This window comes from Melospiza georgiana, chromosome 2, assembly GCF_028018845.1.
Source record: "Melospiza georgiana isolate bMelGeo1 chromosome 2, bMelGeo1.pri, whole genome shotgun sequence".
Classification (NCBI taxonomy): domain Eukaryota; kingdom Metazoa; phylum Chordata; class Aves; order Passeriformes; family Passerellidae; genus Melospiza; species Melospiza georgiana.
In genome coordinates, this window is record NC_080431.1 from 99,553,276 (window position 1) to 99,578,334 (window position 25,059).

At 39.1% G+C, this 25,059-nt stretch overlaps 1 protein-coding gene across 1 annotated transcript in view; it reads right to left on the minus strand.

The window, feature by feature from the left end:
* ANOS1 (anosmin 1) overlaps positions 1-25,059 on the minus strand; it is a 133,743-nt gene that overhangs the window by 102,801 nt on the left and 5,883 nt on the right. Inside the window, exon 2 of the mRNA XM_058018726.1 lies at positions 6,056-6,103. Within this exon, the coding sequence (XP_057874709.1) occupies positions 6,056-6,103 (48 nt within the window). The remainder of the gene's footprint in view (positions 1-6,055; positions 6,104-25,059) is intronic.

A 25,059-nucleotide genomic window follows, 5' to 3' on the forward strand; every position in this document is an offset into this window, starting at 1 on the left:
ATTGAGAGCTTCCCTATGGAAAAGGACTTAAGGGTAGTGGTGGGTGAAAAGCTGGACGTGAGCCCACAGGGTGCACTTGCTCAAACTGCATCCTGGGCTGCACCAAATGCAGTCATCAACTGACTGAGGGAGGTGAGTCTGTCCCTCTACTCTGCTCCAGTGGGACCCCACCTGGAGTGCTGCTGCTTCCAGCTCTGGGCTCCTCAGCACAGGAAATATGTGCCCCTGTTAGAGCTGGTCCAGAGGTGGGCCACAAAAATGATCAAATGGGAGAAGCCCCTCTTCCAGTAGCAAAGCTGACTGACTACCTGCGTTGGAAATAAGCTGAATTATGTTTTAGATGAAATCTATACATTACAGACACTACTTCATCCTGTATATAACCTGTACCGCATAATGCTTTAAAATAATCACTTAGGTAACTCATATCATAACAAATATGATTAGTTGGATGGGAAAAGGAGGAATAAGCCAAAAATAGGTTATATTTGCCTACCTACAGGCCTAACTCATGTGAAAATATTATTTAAAGACAATCTGAAGATGACAAGCATGAATATATTTTTTGTACTATTTTGCCAAACACTTGGCTCTGATGGAAGACTTTAGGCCAGATGCATAAGAAAACTAGATCCATCAGTTTCCAGCTTTAACTGTCTTTCCCCAACCAGACAATAACCTCTGCAGAGATTCTATTTTTAATTCTTCTGCTGAGCCAGCTGTTGGCAACAGAAACTGGGGTTTTATGTAGTCATGTATGGGGAAAAAAGAAGGGAGTGTCTGTCTGGTTCTCTCCCCAGATAAGCTTTTTACCCCTGTGGTGTCTAGGAATGAGTAGAGCAGATGAGATCCAGGTGCTGGTCCAACAACTGTGTTAAGAAATACTGAGCCCAGCTCAATCCAGCCCACTTTCTTTTTCAGCCTCTCCACTTTGCAGTTCTACTTCCTCATGCCATTGTTTATGAGTCCACCTTTGCATTACTCAGCAAGTCTGACAGGCTGCCAGCAACCTACTGGTAAAGTAAAAGAAATGCTAAATTTTAACTTTCATTGCCTAGACCAAATATGAATGGAACCTCAGTACACAAACAATTCTATAACATGTACTATCAATCCTAATGAGTGTGTCAATGCAAGTGGAAATATTTATGTGGCTCCTGGGAACGTGGAGGGCTGAAGAGTATGTGTGAAATGCCTCTACACAAACACAGTCTGAATCCATTCACCTTGTCCCAAAATGGCAACAGGGCCACAGCTTTCTAGCAGCACAGTGGCTTCCAACTCCTCCTGTCTGCTACCCCCACTGCATGCACTGGTGTAAAGGCACCTCAGCTGGCCTGTCAGCCAGTTGCCTTCCTAAAGGAACAGCCCTTAATCCTTTGAGATAATTCTCTGGTGTTTCCCTGTTGGTTTCTGTTACATTAGGAATCCCTGGCTTGTCTCCGTAAGACTGCAAGTGCATTGCAGTGTGGCCAGCACATTTCAGAGTCACTGGCAGAGGGTCCTCTCGCACGTTGTCCCTTTAACCTTCACTTCCCTTCCCACAGGTCACCAGGCACACCTCCTCCCCTATCATAACTAGTTTAAAGCTCTATTAATGAGCCCCTCTGGTTCCCAAGCAGCAACTCTCCTCCCTGAGAATGGTGAGTCCTTACTGGTACAAGCACACCTGGTGCTGCACAGACCATTCCATGGTGAAAAAACCCCAAAATTTTGGTGGTGATACCAGCCCCAGAACCATGCAGTAATAGACTCAGCCCATCTGTTTCTTCCAATGTTGCTGCCTTCAACTGGAAGTAGAGAGGAAATAGTAACTTGTGCCTCAGATTCCCTTGCCAAACATTCCAAAGTCCTTTTTGATCATCCTTGGACTACATGTTGCCACTTCATCATCTCCTATGTGGAAAATCAGTAATGAGTAGTAGTCTTAGGACCCCTCCAGGGTAGGAAGTTTCCAGGCGGCATCCCTACCCAGGCCCCCAGGAAGGCAGCAGACCTTCCCTGCTGGCAATGCTCTCCCTAATGCCCCCCAGGATCCCACTGGCCTCCCTGGCCCCCAGGACCCACTGCTGGCTCATGGACAGATGGTTGTCCACCAGCACCCCCAGCTCCTGCTCCACAGAGCTGCTTTCCAGCAGGTCACTCCAGTCTGTGCTGGCGCAGGGGGTTGTTCCTCCCCAGGTGCAGGACCCTGCCTTTGCTGAACTTCACACAGTTCTTCCCTGCCCATCCTGTCAAGGTCCTTCTTGAAGGGCTCACAGCGCTCTGGAGTATTGGCCACTCCTCACAGCTTTCTGTTGTCACTTGTGGGAACTCAGCACATCCCTCTGGATGTTCAGAGTTGCCAAGAACCCTCTTGGGGGGCTCGGAGACTCTGGCATATTGCCCAGAACACCTGGTGGCTTGATTTTGATCCTTCTAACGAAGTGCCACCCGTGTATGAAGACATGAGAGCCACACAAGTTTGAATGGTGCAAGAATGATGTGTTCACAGGGTGAAAATATAGATTTTAGAATTTTTGGTATGGGGGTTATAGGGACAAGATGGAGGAACCAGGGCGTGTCCAGTCCTTCTTTCTTTTTCTTGTTCTCCATTTTCTGCTGTGAAGTTGGCACTTGGGGATTGGTTTAGAATAGAAGTGCACTAACATAGGTGATAGATATTGGGAATTTAAAATAAACATGATATCCATAGTTTGTAGTATAAAAGACAACACCGCCTCAGGGGCGGTGGAGAGTGCTCGTGACTACCTTGCTGAACAGATCTTGGCTGGGCAGAGAGAAAAATTTTTTAGATAAGAAATAATAAGCAACCTGAAGACCGGAAAGTGAAGAGTCCAGACTCATTCTTTGGAGCACGGGCTGTCTCAGAAACATCACACGCATCTCGGGGCAGAGACCAAACAGCCAAACCCGAAAGTTGCTGAACTTGCTGAGGAGGCATCTGCCCTCTCATCCAAGTCACTGATGAAAAGAGGAACAATACTGGGTCAGTATTGAACCCTGGGGGACACCACAAGTGACAGGCCCTAGCCAGACCCTGTGCCTCATTACATCCCTTTGCAATTTGCCAGTCAATCAGTTCTCAGTCCATCCGCTCCTTCCTTCCTGAGTTAGTTTTTGAGGATATTGTGAGAAAGTGTCAAAAGCCTGGCTGAAATTGAGGTAGAAATTATCCACTGCATTTCCCCATCCACCCATGCAAGTTGTCTCATTGTAGAAGGCCATCAGGTTGGTCAAGGACTACTCCTGATAATCTACTTGTCATCCATATGGAGATGGACTTCAGCGTGCGGCACTCCACCACTTTTCCAGGGACTGAGATGAGGCTGACTGGTTGTTAGGTTCCCTAGGTCCTCCTTCTTGCCTCTTCTGAAAGCTGGGGTGACATCTGTTTTCTTCCAGTCCTCAGGCACTTCCCCTGATTGCCACAAGCAAGGTGTGGCAATCAAGTTTGACCTACTTATGGTGTATGACCTCACCACGTCTCTCAGCACTTGTGGGTGCATCCCATCAGAGCCCATGGAGTCACAGATGTTAAGGGCTCTCCAACCCAATCCTCCCTAACCAAGGGAAAGTCTTCTTTACAACAAACACTTCTTTACCCAGATCTCCTGTGTCAGATATTCCTGAAGGCTGGTCTTGTCAATGAAAACTGATGCAAGGAAGGTTCAGCAACTCTGCCTTCTCCTTGTCCTCTGTTACCACAGTCCCCATTCCATTAATTCCAGATGTGTCTTGGCCTTCCTTGCCTCATTTCTACTCACTCTGACAACCTCTCTGCATTCATTCCAAGTGGCCTGATCCTGCTTCCATCTCCTATGTATTTCCTACTTACATTGAAGAAATGACACGAGTTCTTCATTCAGGTCTCTTGTCAACTTTGCCCTTTTTCTTGCTCACCAGGATGCATCATTCTTGAACCTTACAGAAGTGATCCTTAAGATCAACTAGGTCTTCTGGACCCCTCTTCCCCACAGGATCTGTTCCCAAAGGATTCCTCCAAGAGGACCCCTAGAGAGGCTAAAGCTTGCTCTCCTGAAGTCCACACTTGCTTGCTGCCCTGCCTCCTTCTTGCCTAGCACTGAATTCCACAATCTCACGGTCACTGCAGCCAAGGCTGCCCCCAGCCTTTTGATCTCCAGCAAGGCCTTCCATGTTAGTTGTGTAAGGTGGCACACCATTCCTTGTGGAATCTTCCAGCACCTGTCGCACTCATACAAACCTCCTCCACCGAGGGGCTGAGAAGAAGTAAAAGGAATTTGCATTTTTAAAAGGTTAACTGAATTCTCTGCATCACTTTGAAAATTTTAGCTAGCTAAAGTAATTGTTTTAACTTTGCATTGTAAAACACGAAAAATCAAAGCCACGCTGAAAAGACAACATTATGCTTAAGTTTAGCTCTGCTAACAATTTGGCCAAGTTTACATTTATTTATTTTCTAAATATGGCAAAGCTGCTTTCTTAAGGAAAATATATTACCTCCCTAAGAAAGAATGAAAACCATAGGGTAACATAACTGCAAAGCACATTTTAAGTAATTTAAAACTTAAATTATCATTGTTTCGTAATACAATATTAATTTGTAGCATTCTTACACTGGTTTCAAGATACTGATTCAATTTTAAGGCAAAATTCATGTCAGCTTATATACCCCTTATGTGGATTCAATAAACTTGTGAGTGACTCAGAGAGATAATCTTATAACCTCTGCCCTGCTTTAAAACCTGGACTACTTTTCTTATGTGATTCCTTCTTTGTTGGGCAGACACAAACCATTGGAAAACCCTTCCAAGTACTTACCACAGTAGGCTTTGCAACCAAATTTTTTAAAAACTGTATCAGAATCACTATGGAACAAGTGATGGGTCACTATGGAACAAGGCCCTCATGCTTTCCTGAAAAGGCAATTCAGTTAACATGAAATATGCACTTGGTACATCTGTTTGGGGTTTTCAAGAAGAATTTTAAGAATGATAAGATTTCCTTGCAGAAGTGAAATCCTTAGTAGTGTGACACAGCTAATAGGAAATGTTCCATTCCATCATTTTCTTATATTGACACTGTTATACCCTGTATTTTAATACTGATAAAAGCAACCAACTGTTCTGTTTTATTTACCTGCAACAGAACAGTCAAAAAATCAGCCAATTTCCAATCCCTTTTATGTCAAGGGATGCTAGATCAGCAAACGTGTAATTTCATTCTTTAAATATACACAAGAAATTAACAAGGGTTAAAATCAAGGGTTAACATCAGCATTTAACATCAACTGCATTACTGAAACAATGCAAAACAATGCTACTTAGATTTAATTCCATTTTCAGTACAACCTTCATGAATAAAAAAGCCTAAATTATTGTTGAAACACATTTTTAGGACCTTTAGGCAAATTTCCAGTGAATGCATCTTCCATGAGATTTATGAACAGTCAGCAACAAATGTGCAATTCCACTTGAGCTAAACTCACTAAAGCTCCCAAATTGTTGCTGCTTCCGTCCAGGCACCATACAAAGACCCTTCAACAGGAGAATCAGTTGACAATTTGCCCATTTACCCTTTAGGCTTCCAGGGTTTAAATGCTAGCATGGGAAAGGGCATCAGGAGAGTCACCATGATTTGTGTCAAGAATACTTTCCAAGAAACTAAGGTTCAAGATAAAAATTAAATGCCCAAACTGAATGAAATGTTGAATATTGAAATACCCTGGTACTGTTGGAGGAAGACTTTTAAATTATTGACAGTTTTACTCTGATCAAAAATACTGAAAAAACCACAAATGAGACACCAGTTTCTAGCCAGTGTAAACTTTCTTAAAATGACAGAATTATCTTGGTTTAACTATGCTTGATACATATCCTTCAACATGGTTCCTTTGTCCTGAAAGAGTAAATCACTTGGTTTTAATTTTTGATATTTTATTACAGGTTGAGGTTTCCAAATAAAATATAAACAGACACTTTTGAAACAGGCTAAGAAGAAAAGCACTTAATCTACAGACAAGAGACTGAAAGCAGATAGGTTACATAAATGAGAGAGGAAAAAGCAGACTTACCTTTGAACACTGTTTATGATTCTGGCACCAAGCAAGCGACCCATTGTTCTGAAAGACAAAAGAAATGTACATGAATGATAATATTTCTTTCAGGCTAGACATAATCTCACTAACATATTTAAATGGAACACACCATGCAGTTCTGCTTAGAAAACGATGATGTGCCACAACGTAAGTACCAATCCTGACTCCTGGTCCCTTTTGTGGAGTTAAAGGCTCACACAAGTGTAAAGTGAACATTAAAAAGTTAGGAAAGCATTTCAGCAGGCAAATTTGGTAGAAAACTGAACAAAGTCGTCTTTCAGTCCATCTTTGTAAACACTTGCTGTCTAGAATTGCTAAGTTGTAGACAAAAGGCAGTACTTGCATTTAAGAAATTGATATAGATTATTAGTGATTCATGAAAAGTCCATTAGTTGCATTTCAATATTGCACAACATTTAAAACAAGTTGTCAAGCAAAGATAATGAACAACCTTTAAGTAAATGGAAAATTCAATTAAAGGCAGTATGAGTTTCCCAAAAGACACTTGTGCCAGTTTTATTTTATATTTTTGATAATAAAGTGTGTTTCCAAGATAAGGAAACAGTATAGCCCTGATTTATCCCAACTGCAGTAAAACAACCAATACAGTATAACATGCAAAATAATAATTTAAGCTAAAGCAAAACACAATAAGAAGAGAAAGAGAAGTATGGAACTGGCACAGGGATAAACAGCAACTTGTTGCTTTTCCAGAGATGTTTCTGAAAGGTCAGTTTTGGAAAAAACTCACAGCTCAGAAGTGTATGTTTGTGATGTTAAAAGATGAAACAAAATAATGATTTACTTTCTGTATAGTGAAAGATTGAAACAACATCAGGAAGACCTAAATGACTGAACATGAGAAAAGGAGTACAAACCCTGCAATACACCTTAAGATCAGTGGGAGGACATTATATGTATGTATTTCTTCCATCATTTATAAGTCCATTCTCTAGAAACAGAATGGCTGAAGATTCTGGTCAATCTATTGTTCACAATTAGGCTACAACTGTCAGTCTATGAGGGAGTAAAAGGACACCCTTTCACAGGAATTAGGCAAGGTATTCCCATAGGGAATGTGACTGCAGTATTCTGTCACTGTTGGCACCAGCTATACATCTGGAAATCAGTTTCCAAGGAGGAGGAATTCAGGTAGGCCAGAATGCAAAGTACTAATATAGCAGCACAGTATCTTTTTCTCTCTCTTTTTTTCTTCTTTATTATTTTTTTTATTAAAGAGTGATACAAATAATGGAATAATATACATATGTTACATATGTTGGTTTCATCTGGCATAATTTCTTCACAATAGCTATAGTCTATGCTTTGGATTTGGGCTGGAAGCAGTGTTGATAACATGGGGATGCTTTTGATACTGCTGAGCAGTGCTTACAAATAGCATCAAGGCTTTTTCTGCTCCTCACCCCATCCCACCAGGGAGGGCTGGGGGTGCACAAGGAGCTGGGAGGGGACACAGATGGGACAGGTGATCCCAACTGACCAAAGGGATATTCCATACAATACGGTATCCTACTCAATATATAATGCCAAAGGGAGGAGGAGGAAGGGATGGATATTTGGAGTGATGGTGTTTGTCTTCCCAAATCACCACTATGCATGACAAAGGGGATGGCTGTACATCTGGGAAATAGCAAAAAAATTCCTTACTTTGCTTGTGTGCATGGTTTTGCTTTACCTATTAAACTGTCTTTATCACAAGCCATGAGGTTTTTCTACCTTTACTGCTCTGATACTCTCCCCAGTCCCACCCATGGATCCACTGAGTGAGCATACGCCAAGCTTAGTTGCCAGCTGGCTCTTAACCACAATAATACAAAACATCTTATGTATAAAACTCACACAGATAAAATAAAAATAAAAATTATTCTCTCAATATACAATTCAGAAGAAGAAACAGATACATTAGAATCACTGTAATGGAGACAACCACCATATTTTTCCAAACTGCAGCATTTGTAAGCTTGAATACAGGGATTTGCTACCACAACTATGAAGCCCATGCTTTGAAGCTGGATCTTGCTTTGTGAATGTTTAAAAAGATCATGTTTGTGCATGCCTTCATACAAGTATGTAGTCATATGTTCACAAAGTTTCCAAGACACGGCGAGTAGGTCAAGGGAAGGGATTGTCCTCTTTTAATCTGCTCTCAAGAGCCACACATGGAGAACTGCATGCAGTTCTGGGATCCTCAGGACAAGAAAGTCAGGGACCTGTTGGGGAAGGTCCAGGGAAAGGCCACCAAAACTATCTGAGGATCAGAGCACCTTTCAATAAAGGCTGAGACGTTTGGGGTTGCTCAGCCTGGAGAAGAGAATGATTCTCCAGAGAGACCTCATTGCAGCCTTTCATTACATAAAGGGGACTTGCAGGAAAGGCAGAGTGACCAAGGCCTGTAGGGACGGAACAAAGGGCAACAGGTGAAAACAGAGAGTGCAGATTTAGATTGGATCATAAAAAGTTTCTTCCCTAGAAAAGGGTGGTAAGATACTGGAACAGGTTGCCCAGAGAAGTCGATGTTCCATCACTGGAACTGTTCAATGACCAACATGATCTCATGGAAGATCCCAGGGCAGGAGGGATGAACTAGATGATCTTTAAAGATCCCTTCCAATTTCCATCATTTTCTGACTTCAATAATCGCCATAGTCAGAATCACAGAGTGGTTTGGCATTCACCACAACTCTTACTCTGAACTTCAGAAAATTCATGTGTGTCTTTTTTTCATATGAGCTGAAATGCTAACAATATCTACTCCTCTATTACCAAGAAAGCTATGGAGATAATAAATATAAAGACATACCCACTCTTTTTAACTCCTTTCACTAATTTGCAGTTATTTAGGAGCATTTTGAAACAGTAAGTTCATAGCATTTAATTTCAATATTTTATTAAAATTTATTTTATCTTCTAGCAGATTACCATGCAATACTACTTAATTTTATAATACCATTTTTATCTGTCATTATGGTAAAATTTAGCTAAAACTGAGATTCACTAGCATAAGATTAGCTAACTATGAGCATCATATCAGGTCCAAGCCCTTTGGAAAGAGACATAAATAAAAGAAATAAAACTTTAGAATAGCTGTAAATAACATAAGCTAGTGGGAATTCTTTAGTATTCCTCTCAATGCTGTATTAGGATTTATTATTTCCATTTACAAATCTAGCCAGCAGCAATGTTGAAACAATATTTTATGTGCTAGTTTCAATTTATCCCCCTTTCTTCATCACATAAAATGTGACAGAAGTAGCTGATTGCAATAACAGATCAGTAGCAACTCACCACTTTGTTTCAGTTATACTACTTTCCACTGAACTAGAAAAAGTAGCTCTGCTTTTAAATTAGATTTGTTACTTGAGACAATAAAGCCATAAATGTCCAGATGTGTGGTTCCCCTTCTTGATAATTTCAACATCTACAACTGTTTTCATTTCTCTACTGAAACCGATTAGTACTTGAGTTAAAAAGGAAGTCTATCAAAATGTAAAACTATTGTTTACCAACTTCAACTACATAAAAACTAACATGATGTGAATGATCTTGCATTGTATAAGGAAAAACAAATTCTACAGGCTTCCTTTGAATAGCAAGGTATCAGAGCAAGCACAAACTCAAATGAAGGCTCCCCTCCACTCTGCATCTTAACACATGGTTAATCACAAACATTCAGCTGTGATTATTGCTCGTGCCAGTGTATCTCACTGAAACCCTAATTTCAAATAATCAGCAATTTGTGTTTTATCTGTAGCATTTTACATGCTCCCACATTCCATTCTCAATTCTCTCATGTCTGGTTTTCTTCAAACCCAATTCTGACTTGACTTATGCCAGTGAGACTTTGACTTCATCTTTAGTGGTGGCTTCAATCTGCAGTGCAGAAATGGCCTCAAGGAAGACTTAAATACCATTTTTCCTACCCATTAATAAGCCTTGCACAGCCTTTCTTCAGGGTAACCTTGAAGCATCCTAATCTGCATGCTGAAGACAGCAAACTGCACTCCACAGGGCAAACTCCAAGCATCCCATCTTGCCAGGCCTGACCCATCATATGGAAGATGTCAGGCAGAGGAAACTAAAGCAGTCTCCAACAGCACATAGGAGATGGATTAGAGGAACTCGGGGCTCAGAACCTGAGCCCCACACACTTTGAATCTGCCAGGAAGAAAATGGCAGACAAACTTCAAGAATCAGACCTTCAAAGACCAGGGCTGCTTGACATGTACAAGAAAAAGAGCTTACAAAAACAGGAGGGGGAAAAAAACTAAAACAAAACAACAGATAAATATTACAAGACTCAAAGGATTACAAGACCATACTACAAGATTCATTCCAGCAAGTACTTGTGCACACTTGATTTCCTTTGTGAAACTACAAATGCCCTTCATCCTTAACAGGTAAGACAAATATCTCTATTCTGTGTCTTGAAAAAAGGAAAGCTGTGCAGCATCTCTTGTAAAAAAAAAACCAAAACATGTAGAGTAGCAAGAAAAATCAATCTTCTTCTACCTACAGTAGGCCCCATGGTGGGGGGGGGGGGGGGGGGGAAGTTAATAACACTCATAAGCAAGTACAAACTGGTCTTTAATTGGAGCAATGTCAAAAAAAACCAAACAACAAAACAGTATCAAATTACTTAATTTGCATCTCTGTCCATAGTTATGTCAGGAGATACAACCCTTCTTTCGAAATGCCAGACATGAGCTATGAAAATTAACTAGCCAATTCATGCTATGACAGTAGCTGCATATCTATTATCAGTTGTGGAAGTCTCTTCTCCCCTGCTCAATCTTCAATCCACATTTGTGTGAAACCACTGTCTCTCAGAAGTGACCTCTCCTGACAGCCTCACTGATTCTTTCAAAATGACAAAAAAGCATAGAAATAAACCTTTCAAACAACAGTACCCACTGAAGTAAAATAGAACATTTGAGTAGAAAAATCAATAAATGCTGCAATGAAGAATTTAAAAAGAGGCTCCCAACATACATTTTCTGTATCCTATCAAAAATCTTAACAGCATGAAGTTAAAAGCAACAGTAAAGTATAACTTGTGTTTAACATGCATTTCCTGACTGGATGGTCACTGTGGCACAAATTAATACAGGTACTTATCAATGTCACTGTTGTGTGTCCCCAGGCCCAGCTGTGAAATGTGGAACTAAGGTGAAAAATGGAATCAACAAAATCAAATTGGCATCCCAGCTCCAAATATAAAAGTATGCACTCAGGAATGAATTTCAGATAAGTCTGTACACTTAGTGGTGAGAGATATCAAAACCAACAGTCAGGAAATGCCAAAGAGAAATTTATTTCTTAAAGCCCTTCTATCAAAACTAAACACAAACTTGTAGTAAATGTATGGGCAGGGGAACCACAGCACCACCTCTCCTGGTCTATGGTATTTAGTTATGCTTTTGTATATAAATAACAGAAACAGATTTTTTCTTTGAAAATAATGCAGGAAAAAGAAAAGAGGACACCCTGTTACACAACACTAAGAACACCTACCCCAGAAGTCTTTCACCAAGTTACAGCAAATTTAAGCCCTTATGCACTTTGAGATGATGCAGCAACAGGCTAGAGAGGAGACTAAAACCTGGCCAGTGAAACCAAACCACTCTGCAGAAATGAGTAGAAAGAGAAATGCAGAAACAGGAGAAACATGGAGCTGCAGGTGGTGAAGGAGAAAGTTATGAAGTTCAAAAGCAAGTTCCACCTCAGAAACAAAACTGGCTCTTTCAAGGGCAACTTACACAAATATATTTTTAGCATTGTTTCTACTACATGCTTGTCCAGTGTATGTCAAGTTTGAAGACCATCCACTGGAGAAGCCATGGATAGAAAAAGAACAGTATGAGATTAAAATGGCCATAAAATACAACAAAATAGCAGTAATATTCCAAATAGTAATATTCTGGTTCCTTGGCTTCTGTTCAGCAAAAAAAAAAAAAAAAAAAAAGGAAGGAAATACAAACAACTGAAATTAGTACATTTTCCTCTTTATATAGTTTCTGATTTCATTGTACATTGTATTTTACAAAAATAATTCCCTTAGTAAGGGATTTCTGTTGCCTTATAACGGTTCTAATAAAGAACAAAACTGGAAAAAGTAAGCATCAAATAATAAATTGAATGTTACTGTGTAGCTTTGAGCCATTCCCATCTGTTCTGTCAGCAGATCCCAAGAAGAGATCAGCACCTTCCTCTCCATTTCCCTTTTCAGATAGAGAGCAATGAGGTCACCCTTCAGCCTCCTCCTCTCCAAACTAGACAAGCCCAAAGTCCTCAGCCACACTTCTCAGGACATCTTCCAGCCCTGTCACTGGCTTTTTTGCCCTCCTCTGGGAGCATTCAAGGACTTTCACATCCTTATTAAATTGTGGGGCCCAGAACTGCACAGAGCACTCTGGGTGAGGCTGCACCAGTGCTGAATACAGAGGGATAATCACTATTTTGAGCAGCTGGTGGTGCTGTGTTTGATGCACTCCAGGATGTGATTTTCCCTCTCGGCTGCTTTGGAACCCTGCTGATTCCCATTCAGCCTGATGCTGATCAGCCACCCCAGATCTTTTTCTGCAGGGCTGCTCTCCAACTCCTCCTCTGCCAGTTTATACTTGTGCCCAGCATTATGCAGAATCCAACATTTTTTACTTGTCAAATTTCATTCTATTAACCACTGCCCAATGTTCTAACCTATCTAGATCCCTGTGCAAGGCCTCACATCCCTCAAAAGAACCAACAGCACCTCCTAATTTGCTATCATCATTAGTGCAAATCTGCACTAATGTTGCATTCACCTGCTGCACCCAGAGCACTGATAAATGCATTGAACAGAGCTGGTCTGGAACCAAACCCTGAGGAGCACCAGTGATGGACAGACACCTGCCAGGTGTGCCCCCACTGATTACAACCCTTGAGCCCTGTCCTTCAGCCAGTTCTCCCAGCACACCATGAGCCCACTGATCCCGCAGCTGTCCCTGGCATTCCCTGAGCTCATCTTTGGCCATGCCTGAGGCTGTTGATGTTCCTGCACCAGCACCCAGCTCTGCCCAGCCCTCAGAGAGGCCACAGCCTGCAGTGAGGTCACCCCAGCCCTGGGAGCCAGCCCAGGCTGAGACTGACAGCACAGGACTGAGCTTTAAGGTCCAAAATAACATCTTCATTTATTCCTGATGTGTAAGTAACGTCCTTAGACTTTATTCCAGTTAGCAAAAGCACAAAGCAAAATTTCAACACCAAAACCAAATAAAGATCACCCGAACAAGAAGAAACAAAAAAAGCATACAAAACCTACCAGAACAAAACAAAACAGAACAGCAACAAAAAATACTGCATAGGACTCTAATGTGAGAAAACAAACAGCACTTAGCACCATATTAGTCACACTGTTTAATATATTACTATCAGATAACTTTAGGACTGTGTTATATAAACATATGTAGAAATCCAGCATTAAGCTTGACTATGTACATATATTTCCTCTGCCATCTTTTAATGGCATACAACTCTTAAAAAAACCCATGAAAAATAAACAAAACCACCAAGCAGCAGTATCCAAAAAAAAAAAAAGACACTGAGGGCAAAAACACATTTTGGAACAAACACCTGCAGTTATTCTGTTACTGTAACTAACTACTGGGATTCCTCACAACTAAATCAAATATAAAATGCCCTTAGAGGAAGCCATTTTTATAACACAGATGTTTAAACCACAGAAAAGTCAATGCTGGTTACTGGTTAATCCAAAGTAATTAAGTTAAAGAGATGACTGAATGCAAGAAATGCTTATAAAACTGATCATCCTAAAAATTCCTTCCCTGAATTTGCAACTATAAACCAAAATTAAATTATCATGGGTCACAGTGTGACTCACACTGACACCTAATTTTAAACATCTGGATTTGACACCAGGAAATGGATATCACAAATAATTTTTTAGAAAGTCTTAGGTTTTCTTTTGGATTTATGCTGACAGTGACATCATCTGTAATTTGCTGGCTCCTATCACAAGATATGCTGGGTCCTCCTGTAGACAGATGGCTACAAATAGAACTATATTGACCTAAACTTTGGGTCGATATTTCCTAATCAGTTTACACAAAGTCAAACTTTATTGCTGTTACAGACCAAAACATTAAAAGATATAACTTCACATATACCAAAAACAGAAAAAATAGACCAGAGTAACTAGAAGAGAAATTAAGAAAATCACCAACCATCACCTGTATCGCAACACACAACACTATTTGTTCTCTGGCTGTCATCATGAGTAGGTTCCTAGAAAGACAACCACCAAAATCCAAAATCCATCACCAATGAAGCAGCAAAAGATGGAGATTGGTACTTCTGAAAATAGACTATGCACTGCTTTGATTAAATTTACATCTCTGAGTATGGGACACCTTTCCTCTTTTTAGAGCACTGTCTTCTCAAATGCACAGAAAAACTACTAGATAAACACAAGCTGTAAAAACAAATGAGCACGGGGATCCTTGTGTCTCCACACACTTGTGAGTTATGACTGCCTTCTTGTGGTTTCACAGACTTCACTCTTACCACTTCTAAGACTGATCTCAACTGAGGCCTTATTCTGTTTAGCAGAAGTCTTTACCAATCTGTAAAGGAATCCAGATGCAATAAACTTCACTTCTCCCTGCAAAAGGAGGAATTAAACACACAGACACCAGCTTGAAGCTATTAAAGTTATATATTGAATCTCAAATTATATTTGGGCCAAATTTCGAATACATTTTTTGGGATTAAGTAATCCAGTTCAAGTGAACAGAAACTAGTCTAACAGCATTAATATGGGAAGCAAAAGACAGCTTATCAACTACTTGTTCATAGGCTCTATTTCAAAATCCCCACCCTTTTGAAATGCTAATGCACCTCTTCTGTTGTGTCATAAACTTGATTTTCTATAAATATGAAATAATGAGATAATAAAAGTATGTGCTGGCTCGAGGATGCGACAGAAGTGTAGCCTTGGGAAATTAACACCAAAAGCACAAAATATGTTCTAAAAATGTAATGCTTGCTTATGTAAAATACAGCATAAATGTAGATATATACAATCTACTTTGTATTTGAAAAAAATACAACTGGTTCTCAATATACTGTAGGATATTGCATGCTGCTTTGAATGCTGATTTGATTTTATAACTGAAAACTACAGTCTAATTACTATTCTGTATAATTATAAGATTACTGGCTAGTTGGGTGACTCCCAAAGCATGTGATGTGGTATGTTTATCACAGGCTGCATTTGCCTCCACTGCCTACCAACAGAGCATTCCACAATCACCTACAAACTCCCTAGGAAGTCATGTGGACCACAGAAACACATCTTTTGAGCAAAACACCTGGGCTTGATGGGCTTGATGCATGCACTACACATATTTCAACTCTCCCCTTTCCTTCAACCAATTCTAGTCTGGTGCCACAGACACAATGCCCATTAGTTGCTAAAGCACATTACATCCCTCTGGATTATCTCTCCCAGTTATTTTAACCCAGAAGAAATCCAGTGCATGAACTCTCAGACTGGTGCATAAACAGAAAGAAAAGGTGATCATGATATGTAAGAGACTCACTCCCAAAACAAACTTTGATCTACATTAAAACACTAATGTGACATAGTATCTCAGACATTTCTAACATCTCCCAAACACACAAGAGTAGTAATTCAGTGCTTCCTATTAGACTTAATTTTCCTCAAAAGCCACAGTTTCAGAGACAGCGAGGGCAGCTTTCCCTTCTGGACTTGCAAAATGCTTAAGGTTCTGTTGTCTCACATCCTTAAGAAACTAATTACACACACACAACAAGAATAACAACCATGCATTTTTATATCAACTAAAATGTCCATTATATATAGGCTAACCATAAAATACACAAACACAGAATAGTCCATGCATGTTGCATTGTCATGGAGTAAGTTCTGATCCCAAAAACTGCTAAATGCATTTTACTGCACCACATACTGGCCATGTGAAGTTTCACTGCATTTTCTCCTATTCTGTTCTGGCAGTATGAGAGGGACATCATTACTGACCACACTTGTAACTTTGGCAAGAGTATGAATACACACACCTGTCCTTCAAACTTAGCAGCTCTTCAGTGGCCATGTTACTATGACTCAGTCAGGTACCATCAAATTACACATTCCCATTCTTGGGCTTAACATATTACCTATTTCCAATATGATCCCATGAAATTCACATGATAAATTTCAGGAATGTATTTCCTTTTTCTTTGGCATGTGTTACCAGTTTACAAGACACTAAATATTTCAAGCCACAGTAGCAGCCACATCCCCACAAGCTGATGGATACATATATTTTAATTTCCCTTTTAAAGGAACACAAAAATATACAAATTCCATGAAGCGCCTCTCTCAACATAGAATATCTGTGACAAGTATCTCCTTATTCCTATTGTCTTGATGTATTACTATAAAACTTTTCCTCTTTGAAGGCAATAAGCCCAATAAACATAATTGCCAATATGACTACTGTGTTTCACTATCTTTTAATACTTTTAAAACATCTAGAAAATTATAATCTCAGCAGTAAAATTGTAAAATTTAGCACAAATAACAATCCTACAGATGAAATATGCAGTCTAAAATTTGACCACAATTATTCATTGGTAGCTCCAGAGACCTATTAATAATTGTAACTTTTTTTATACAAAAATAATGTTTTGGAGGAATTATTAAAGTACATAGCAAAGCTCTCAAAAGTAAGAAGTGTAAAATTTAACACAGTCCTTGGAAGTCTAAGAGTTGTGTAAACAGTCTTTGGGGATTTTTGTTCCCTTTTCCAAAGAAAAACAAAAATTTTTCACTTCACCTGTCTCAGTGAGTGAAGTGCACCTCACCAGACTTGGGATTTCCTAAAAACATTTGCAAAAGAGTTGTGGCCATTCATGAATTACAGATTTTGTCAAATAAAAATTAGTCTTGGACTTAAACAGAATAGCCTATCTGCAATCTGAACCAAACCCAAAATATTGTTAGAACTTACACACACACAAAAAAAGTCTTTCACCACAACAGATAAAGCAGCATTTCAGAAAAAAAAGTATTATTTCCCTGATATATTTTAATTATTAATATTTTCATACATCTGCCTTCACTGTAGATGCTGCAGGGAGACAGAAAAGATGAAATGGGTGCAGTTTAATAAGGCCACAATTTATTGCTTCCTCTCCAAAGCACAGCTCAACAAAAATCTTATCAGACAGGTTAACACTCTTCTCTCCATTGCTCCTATTTCTTTGTTCCTTGGCTGTCCCTTCCCAAGCCAGCCCTCACTTCTGCAGAAGGCCAACACACAGGGCTGCCAAAGGAAGCCTGTCATAAAGACTGGGAGATGCCAGTGGCATCTGCTCAGATACCCCACGTGCCATCACATCCCATCACTTTCTGAACACCCTCCTCCCAGCAGAGTCACACAAGCAGAGGAACTCCTGGTGCCCTTCCCCAGACCAGGCAGTGCTGCTGTCTTTCCCCAGCTCCCAGACCTGCAATCCCTGTTGGTGTTCGTGTGCACACCACATCCTTATTCCTTTCCTATTTTAAGCAATGGTAACAGATTGCACAACAGCAGAAGTTGCAATGACATTGTGGTGACAATGGATGAAAAACAGACCTCAAGTGAAGGAGCACCCTGAAGGGTGGGTGAGTCTTTCCCATTCCACTTGAAATTTAACACATCTGCTAACCTGATCCTAGCAGAGACCCATTGGCCCTGCAACACTGACAGTACATTCCTGACAGAAATAACCTTTTAATACAAGTTACAATAGATTCTTCCCATTTTCTTAGGGGCTTTTTCCAGTTTAAGAACTATATGCTACAAGAAATGTATATTCCATGGGACAATTGCTGCACTCCATTGTTCTAGACCACTGTCGCAGACATCTTTTGCACTAAAAAGCCTTTCTTTAGGATTTTCCCTTCTGGGAAGCTGAGGCCCCAGAAAAAGAATATAAACAATGGTTATCTGCTGCTGTGGAATGCAACAGGTGGATTCCTGATTGGGCCATCTTGGATGTTTATAATTAATGGCCAATCAAGGACTGAGCTATTTCGGACAGAGTCCGAGAGAGCTGCCTTTGTTATCATTCATTCTTTTCTATTCTTAGCTTAGCTAGGTTCTGAGGAAACCTTTTCCTTTCTTTTTCTTTTAGTATAGTTATAATGTAATAATATGTATCATAAAATAATAAATCAAGCCTTCTGAACATGGAGTCAACATTCTCGTCTCTTCCCTCATCCAAAAACCCCTGTGACCACGGTCACAGACCACCTTGCAAGCAACCTAAGACTGTGAAAGGACTGATGAGAGAGAGAGAAGAAATCAACATTAAATTATACTGATAACAATATACTAAAACTACTCATACAATTCAAGGTGCAGGGGTATTAACTTGATCTTTCTTCACCGACAATCTTCAGTGGAAAATTTATGTTGCTTCATCACATTGCCATAAAATTTCCCACAAACATAAAAGCACTTCATATGTCAGGTTTTCAGAATACAGTCTAACTAACTAATGAAGACATACCATAAAAGGAAAATTAATCTCCCTTGAAGGCAGAACTGAAGCATTTGTCATTAACACATCTGGTTACCAGAGACGTAGCTGTTATGCAGAACAAGCATTTGCTGACAGGTCCATCATGTTTCAGACTGTCCTGGCACCAGGTGAAAGAGCTAAAAATTAAATCAGGTTAATTTGCATTGAAGTTATTGAAAGGCTTGTAACATGAGAGATGTCAAAGCACAGCCTAAGTCCCTACCCAAGCCACATAATTTTAAAGCCTTCAGTTAATGTAAACAATTGGATATGGAATTTCACAGAATTCTACTGCAGGAATCACACCAGTTGTGAAGCCCAGCATCTACTTTTATATCTTTAATCTAAAATCAACAGCCACAAAGAAAACCATTGTAATATATATCCTTAAGCTCTAAAATGTGGATGACTGCAGTTAATACCAGTTGTCAATAATGTGTACTATCAGCAGGCATTTTACATTAAGGTTCTTTTTCTTTCTTAAATCACCATTTTCTGCAGAACTGACAAATATTTCAGTTGTTCCTGTTTGGAAAGTTGCTGATACTGGTGGTATGCTCCAGGAATTCTGTCCCAGTTCTAAAGTTTCCCTCCATTTTACTAGCCTTGTCACCTGTGTAAAGCAACTAAGAAAGAAAGACAGTGAAGGGGGTTCTGGTATTTCAAGTAGATTGATAATATCCAAGTTTCTTTTTCATTAGACTGAGGAGCTCTGCTCGATTTACTTTCTCAGTGGGAAGTTCATGGGTGAGAACAAGTTAACTGAGGCTCGATCTATACCAGATGGATCTCCTAAGTATGACTCAGCATCTTAGAGGCATAAAAATTTGACATCTGCTCCTATTATTAAGAGAACATGCCATGCCTGCTGATGAAACTTAAAGGGATACTTTGGAATCTCTGACAGCACCTGGATACATGGAGTAATAATCAGGAACTGGGCAGTATCTAATCTTTAAAAAAAAAAATTGTCTACTGTCTTTAGAGGTACTTAGCTCCAGTTACATTAAATTGTTTCTACCTTCCCTTGTCATCTGAAAGAATCTCTTCTACAAATATTTAAATGTGCTTTACATCTAGCATATATCTGGCAATTCAGTTTTACTTTGTCCTAATGGCATTGTGTCATTTACTACCACTGAACTGAAAAAAAAGATGTCATGACACAATAAGATGATATTTAACAAATTCAAGTTAATTGCCTTTAAAGAGCATACTGAGAACTTTTTGGGTTTTTTTATCTCTAAACTATAAACAGGTATTTCTATTATATTTTCACTGACCTAAGCTTGTTTTCATTGAAACTGTGGGGTGCATTACTATCAAATGCAGAGATATCAAACTCAGGCCAGAAACAAAAACTCGCAAAAAATCCCATCTTAGGCTACTAATTACATGAATGGAAGAATCAATGAGTATCAGTCAGAAATCTGAAAGATCCCCAGTTAAAGTAAACAACATGAGCCTACCCTACATTAATTTGTAAAGCTCTTCAGTTTTTAAAACTAACCAAGTTGTGTTTTCTATTCCAAAACAAAGGCAGCCAGCATATATCCTTTAGGAAACTGTAAATGTTTACTTTTCTACAATTTGGAAAACAGCTAAGGTTAAACTTAACTTTGAAGTTTAGTTCACACTGCTGCTCTTTTTTTCTACATAAGGACAGTTTTGAACACAGGAAGAAGACTTGAAATAATTATTGTTTTCTGTTCCACATCAATTGCCATTGAAAATTCTGGCTTTGATGCTGTCCAGTGCTCAAATGCACAGGTGTGAATCTATGAATAATCAAAATCTTTTAAAAGATGAACTAATATTCTGCATGCGCATTTCTACTCCACTTGGTGAGGACCCACTGGACAGAAAACCCATGAAACTTACCAGAAAGCTCCTGTCTTTCACATTGTGTATTCAACTTTTTAACCCAAAGAAAAAATCCAGCAATAAGCTCCTAGCTGTAAAAATCTACATCTTCTTTCCTTATCTATCCTGACAAACATGTCCCATAGCTGCTACTAAGTACTATATGAAGTGACACACTCTTCATTAATTGGATTATTTTTACCTCTTTGTGTCAGTTTGTCTAAGCCCAAATGTTTCTTCCACCTACTGCATATCCAGACTGACCAATGTTTGGCTAATTCTTGATCTCAGTTCACAGTTGCATAGAAGGAAATTTCAAAGCAGAAGAAAGCCTCAAGCTCTTTTAGTTCCAGTTCCCTTCCCAAAATTGTTAGGAACAAATTAAATGTCAACATATTATAGACTCTTTGTAACTAATTAAAAATGGGGGCAGATAATGGTGTGATTCATTATTGTCTAGTTGTAGTTACACATTAACATGATTTTATTGTTGTCAAAGGAGCTACAACCATCACCTAATCGAAAAAGAAAAAAAAAGCCACACAGTTGAAATAGTTTATACATAGGGATATGAATTCTAGGGAAGAGAATGACAAATAGTCACTGTATTGAGACATCATCATCATAATAATACATTTTTATCACCCTTTCCTTACTATTTGCTGCTTCACATATCTGTTCGGCCATGTGCTAAATTCAAAGGAAATCCAAAGTCTTACAGCACAGAGGTCAAAAAAATGAATTTGTAGTGTCTAGGTCCAAAAATGCCCTGAGGCCTGACTGGAATGTTCCAGTCATTAGCAGTTAGAAAATATGATCAGTTAAATACAAATGACATATTGCTCTATGCTCATGGCCTAAATCACTAGCTGAGAAATCACATTCATGTACATGAACTGAGATTGCTTTTCTTTCTTTTTTTTAATATAAATTACTGTGAAGATAACTTCCCTAAAGAGTAATATATTAAAAAAAGAAAAACAGAACTATGCTTCTAAATTCTCATAAAAATGGCAGGGAGAGTTCAACTACGTTTGCACTAGACTAAATGAGTACATTATTCTCACCCAATCTTCACCATCAGCCTCAGTTTCTGACTGTCTGGATACAAGACATTTGCTCCAAAGCAATTCTATTTCCCTCATATTATCTTTTACAGGATCCATGACAGCTAGATTGCTGAAAAAACAGGCTTCACTACCTTGGCCAGGTCTGCAGTTTCAGCTGTGACCACTTGAGGAATTACAGTGGCAGCAGTTTGTCTGAGCTCTGACATGAAATACAATGTCAGCTAGAACTTTGTTGTGAATTTTCATAATGGCCTTTCCTCTTCAATGAAGACAAAAGGATTTTCAAAACATGTTTACTATATTTCAAAACAGAAATATTAATTTTTTTAAACCAAGTAAAATTTCAAGCAGCTGAGAAAGGACAGAAATAAAACATGTTCACAAGAAACAGTTACAAACAACTCTTCCTACAGACCCATTACATCTGTTCTCTGCTTCCATAATTCCTTAATTTCAATTAATTGTGTCACAGGAAATTTTACAGTGCCCTCTACTCTCACATAATTTCTCCTTCCAGTATTGCAATCCTGCTAGAGACCCCCTACCTCCACCTTTCTCCATTCTGAGATTCTGTCCCTTTTCTTGCTTTTCCTATAAGTTCTGAAGACATGTGCTCCTCAGCAATCTCAGCTGCTCATCAGGGGAGTCCTGTCCTTTGCAAGCTTGAGACAAGTCTCTTCTTTTTTAAGGAATGTAATTGCATATGCGTGTACATAACTTTGATGTCACATCTCTTTGACAGACTAGAGAGACACATTGGTGAAAATGTTATTCACAGAAGACAACAGAAATGCCATTAAAACTTTGGACTGGGGTTGTTCCCCAAATCTGATATTATTTTCAGTGGATAGAATGTGTGCTTCTTTTTAATCAGATGAAAAGAACAGTACTCTGCTTTCAAGTTTAAAGGGTCCACTTACCTTTCAACACCCCCAGTTCTTCATCTCTGTGTCCTGAGACCTCTTGGTCATCAAAAGACCAAAAAACAGATACACCTGGAGCTGGGACACCCAGTTCCAAAGCAGAAAGTGGAGTTCACAGCACTCTGCTTTGCTGACTACATGGACCTAGTGTTCACACATGGACCTGCTCCAGCTGAAATCAACAGAAGGCTTTTCATGGACTTCAAAGGTTTTTGAAGTATAAAGCCTTATAAGGCTCAGCTGTGGGAGAGATCAAAAAATGAAGATTCTTGGTGTAAACTCCTGGGCAAGGAGTTTTAGCGCAAGGTTTACATTTGCTAGGCACCAGCTACTAAATATCAATACAGATGTGTCTGTCTTCTGTAGGATGCTGCTGATACTCAGTCATTATTCCTACTTTCAATCTTTAAAGACATGGATGCTAATTTATACCACTCTCTTTTTCTGTTTACAAAAGTTGGCTATGTACTCCAATCCAGCTAGTGCGATAGAGTAAAAATTCACATAGAATGGCCAGTGGAGATGCAGGTCAGAATGTGAAGAACAATTTCTATTGGTAAACACAAATTTAGCACTCAATCTTAAGAAGATGCCCTTTACAAAATGACAAAGGATGAGCATCTGGAAAATCAGTCTGCTTTTCAAGTTGTCTCAGAAATCTAACATTTTGGGGTTTTTTTCCTTATACAACACTTACTAAATCAAACACATTTTAATTAAGTTCAGAGCACTTGTTCATCACAGAGACAACCCATATTCAGACAACATATAATGCTTTAATAATAGTTTTAATTTGAACACTACCCATCTGAAAAACCTTTTGCTCAGTATTAAGTGACTATATGTTCCAATGGAAAAAGATTTACATTTTAGAACTGACAGTGTTTTTCTTTGAGAAGTTTTCTAATGCTTTTCAAAAGCAGCATTCCCCCCCCTCATCAACATGACTGTGACATTTAAACTACTCTTTGCCCATATTTTCTATATCTAAAATGTCTGCTTAAAAACCTATTAGTAATTAGTATTGGGTTTATTGCATCTGGTATCCAGCACATTTACCAAATTAACAGCAATTTTAATTTTACAAACATAACCATAAAGAAATTGTTTTCTTTATATATAGGAATACACAAGTAAACATGAGAAAAACATCTTGGCAACTCCTATTGTTCAGTACAATTCCTCACCATCCACTTATATTTTCATACAGTTCACTTGATTTGCATTTAAACTTACACTTGAGACACAGACAAGTATTTTAATTTAGGACAGCAATGAGCAAGTCTGAGTAATCAAAGCCTCTAGAAAACAATGACCAGGCCATGTAAACCCCTGCACTCACATCAACTGTGCAAGCATCCTCTGAGGGCAAAGAGATTTGGGTCTGGTTGTGAGAAAGTGAAAACTCCCACTTAGGGAGGTTCATACCAGACCAGGTTACAACAGCAAAGACTAACTATGGCTCAATTACACAATACAGTGAATAATGCAACTGTTTTCACTAGCTGCAACCATTGTTATTCAAAACAAACCTTTCATTTTCACAGGTTTTACCCAAGATTCTGTTGGATCTGTGCACCTTTTGTTCATGACTGCAGATCTAGATAATCAGGGCACACCAAATGCCAGAATAATTATCCAGATCATATGCCATATGAACATCAAAAACAGGAGAAGGATTGGGCCTCTAATGAGTTTTGAGAAAAACAAAGTAATGACAAATGCTACAATTTGTCTGTGGAAATAAATTAGGAGCAGTGTGCTTTGCAAGACACATGAAAGTCAGAATTGCTTAACACAAGGGCTATTTTTGGAAAGGAGATGAGTACTGAAACAGCAACAAAAGCAGATGGCACACATCCTCACATTTAGAAAAGGTTGTGAACATGTCCCAAGAGAACTAAGCAAACTCAGTGCCTGGGCAGCCTGTCCATTGGAACTGAAACATTCTGGGAATAAGACACCACATATCTCACTACAGAAGTACCACATATCTTTTCAAAAGATTTAATAAAAACAATTTATAGTTTCAGAATGATTTGAGACAGTTACAATAAATGGTTTCTTCTTGATTTCCAGCTTCTCTACAGCAGAGCACAGAGAGACACAAGCATCCTGGACTTTCAGCCTGGCCCTCACTTTCCCAGCTGGGACCCACTGCAGATTATTGCAGGTGCAGTCACTTCAGAGTTACAGGCAATTTGAAGGCAGATGTGCTGGCACTGAGACAACCAGCTTCCTGACTTGTAGGTGAAATCTGGTATTGCTTATCTAGAGGTAATCACTTGCACATTATTTGCTTGCAGATATAAAATCTGAGAACCTTTTATTACTCACTTAAAAGAATTGCCTGTTTTTCTTCAAAAACTTCAGCTGTCCTGAACGGCAAGAGTCCTTCTACAACACTAAAAACAAACCTCCTGCCACCATATAGTTATCAGTCATTCAATATAACAAACTTCTAAGGCCTTACTCTTCCCTTTTACAGCTACTAAACACTATGCAACATATGGCT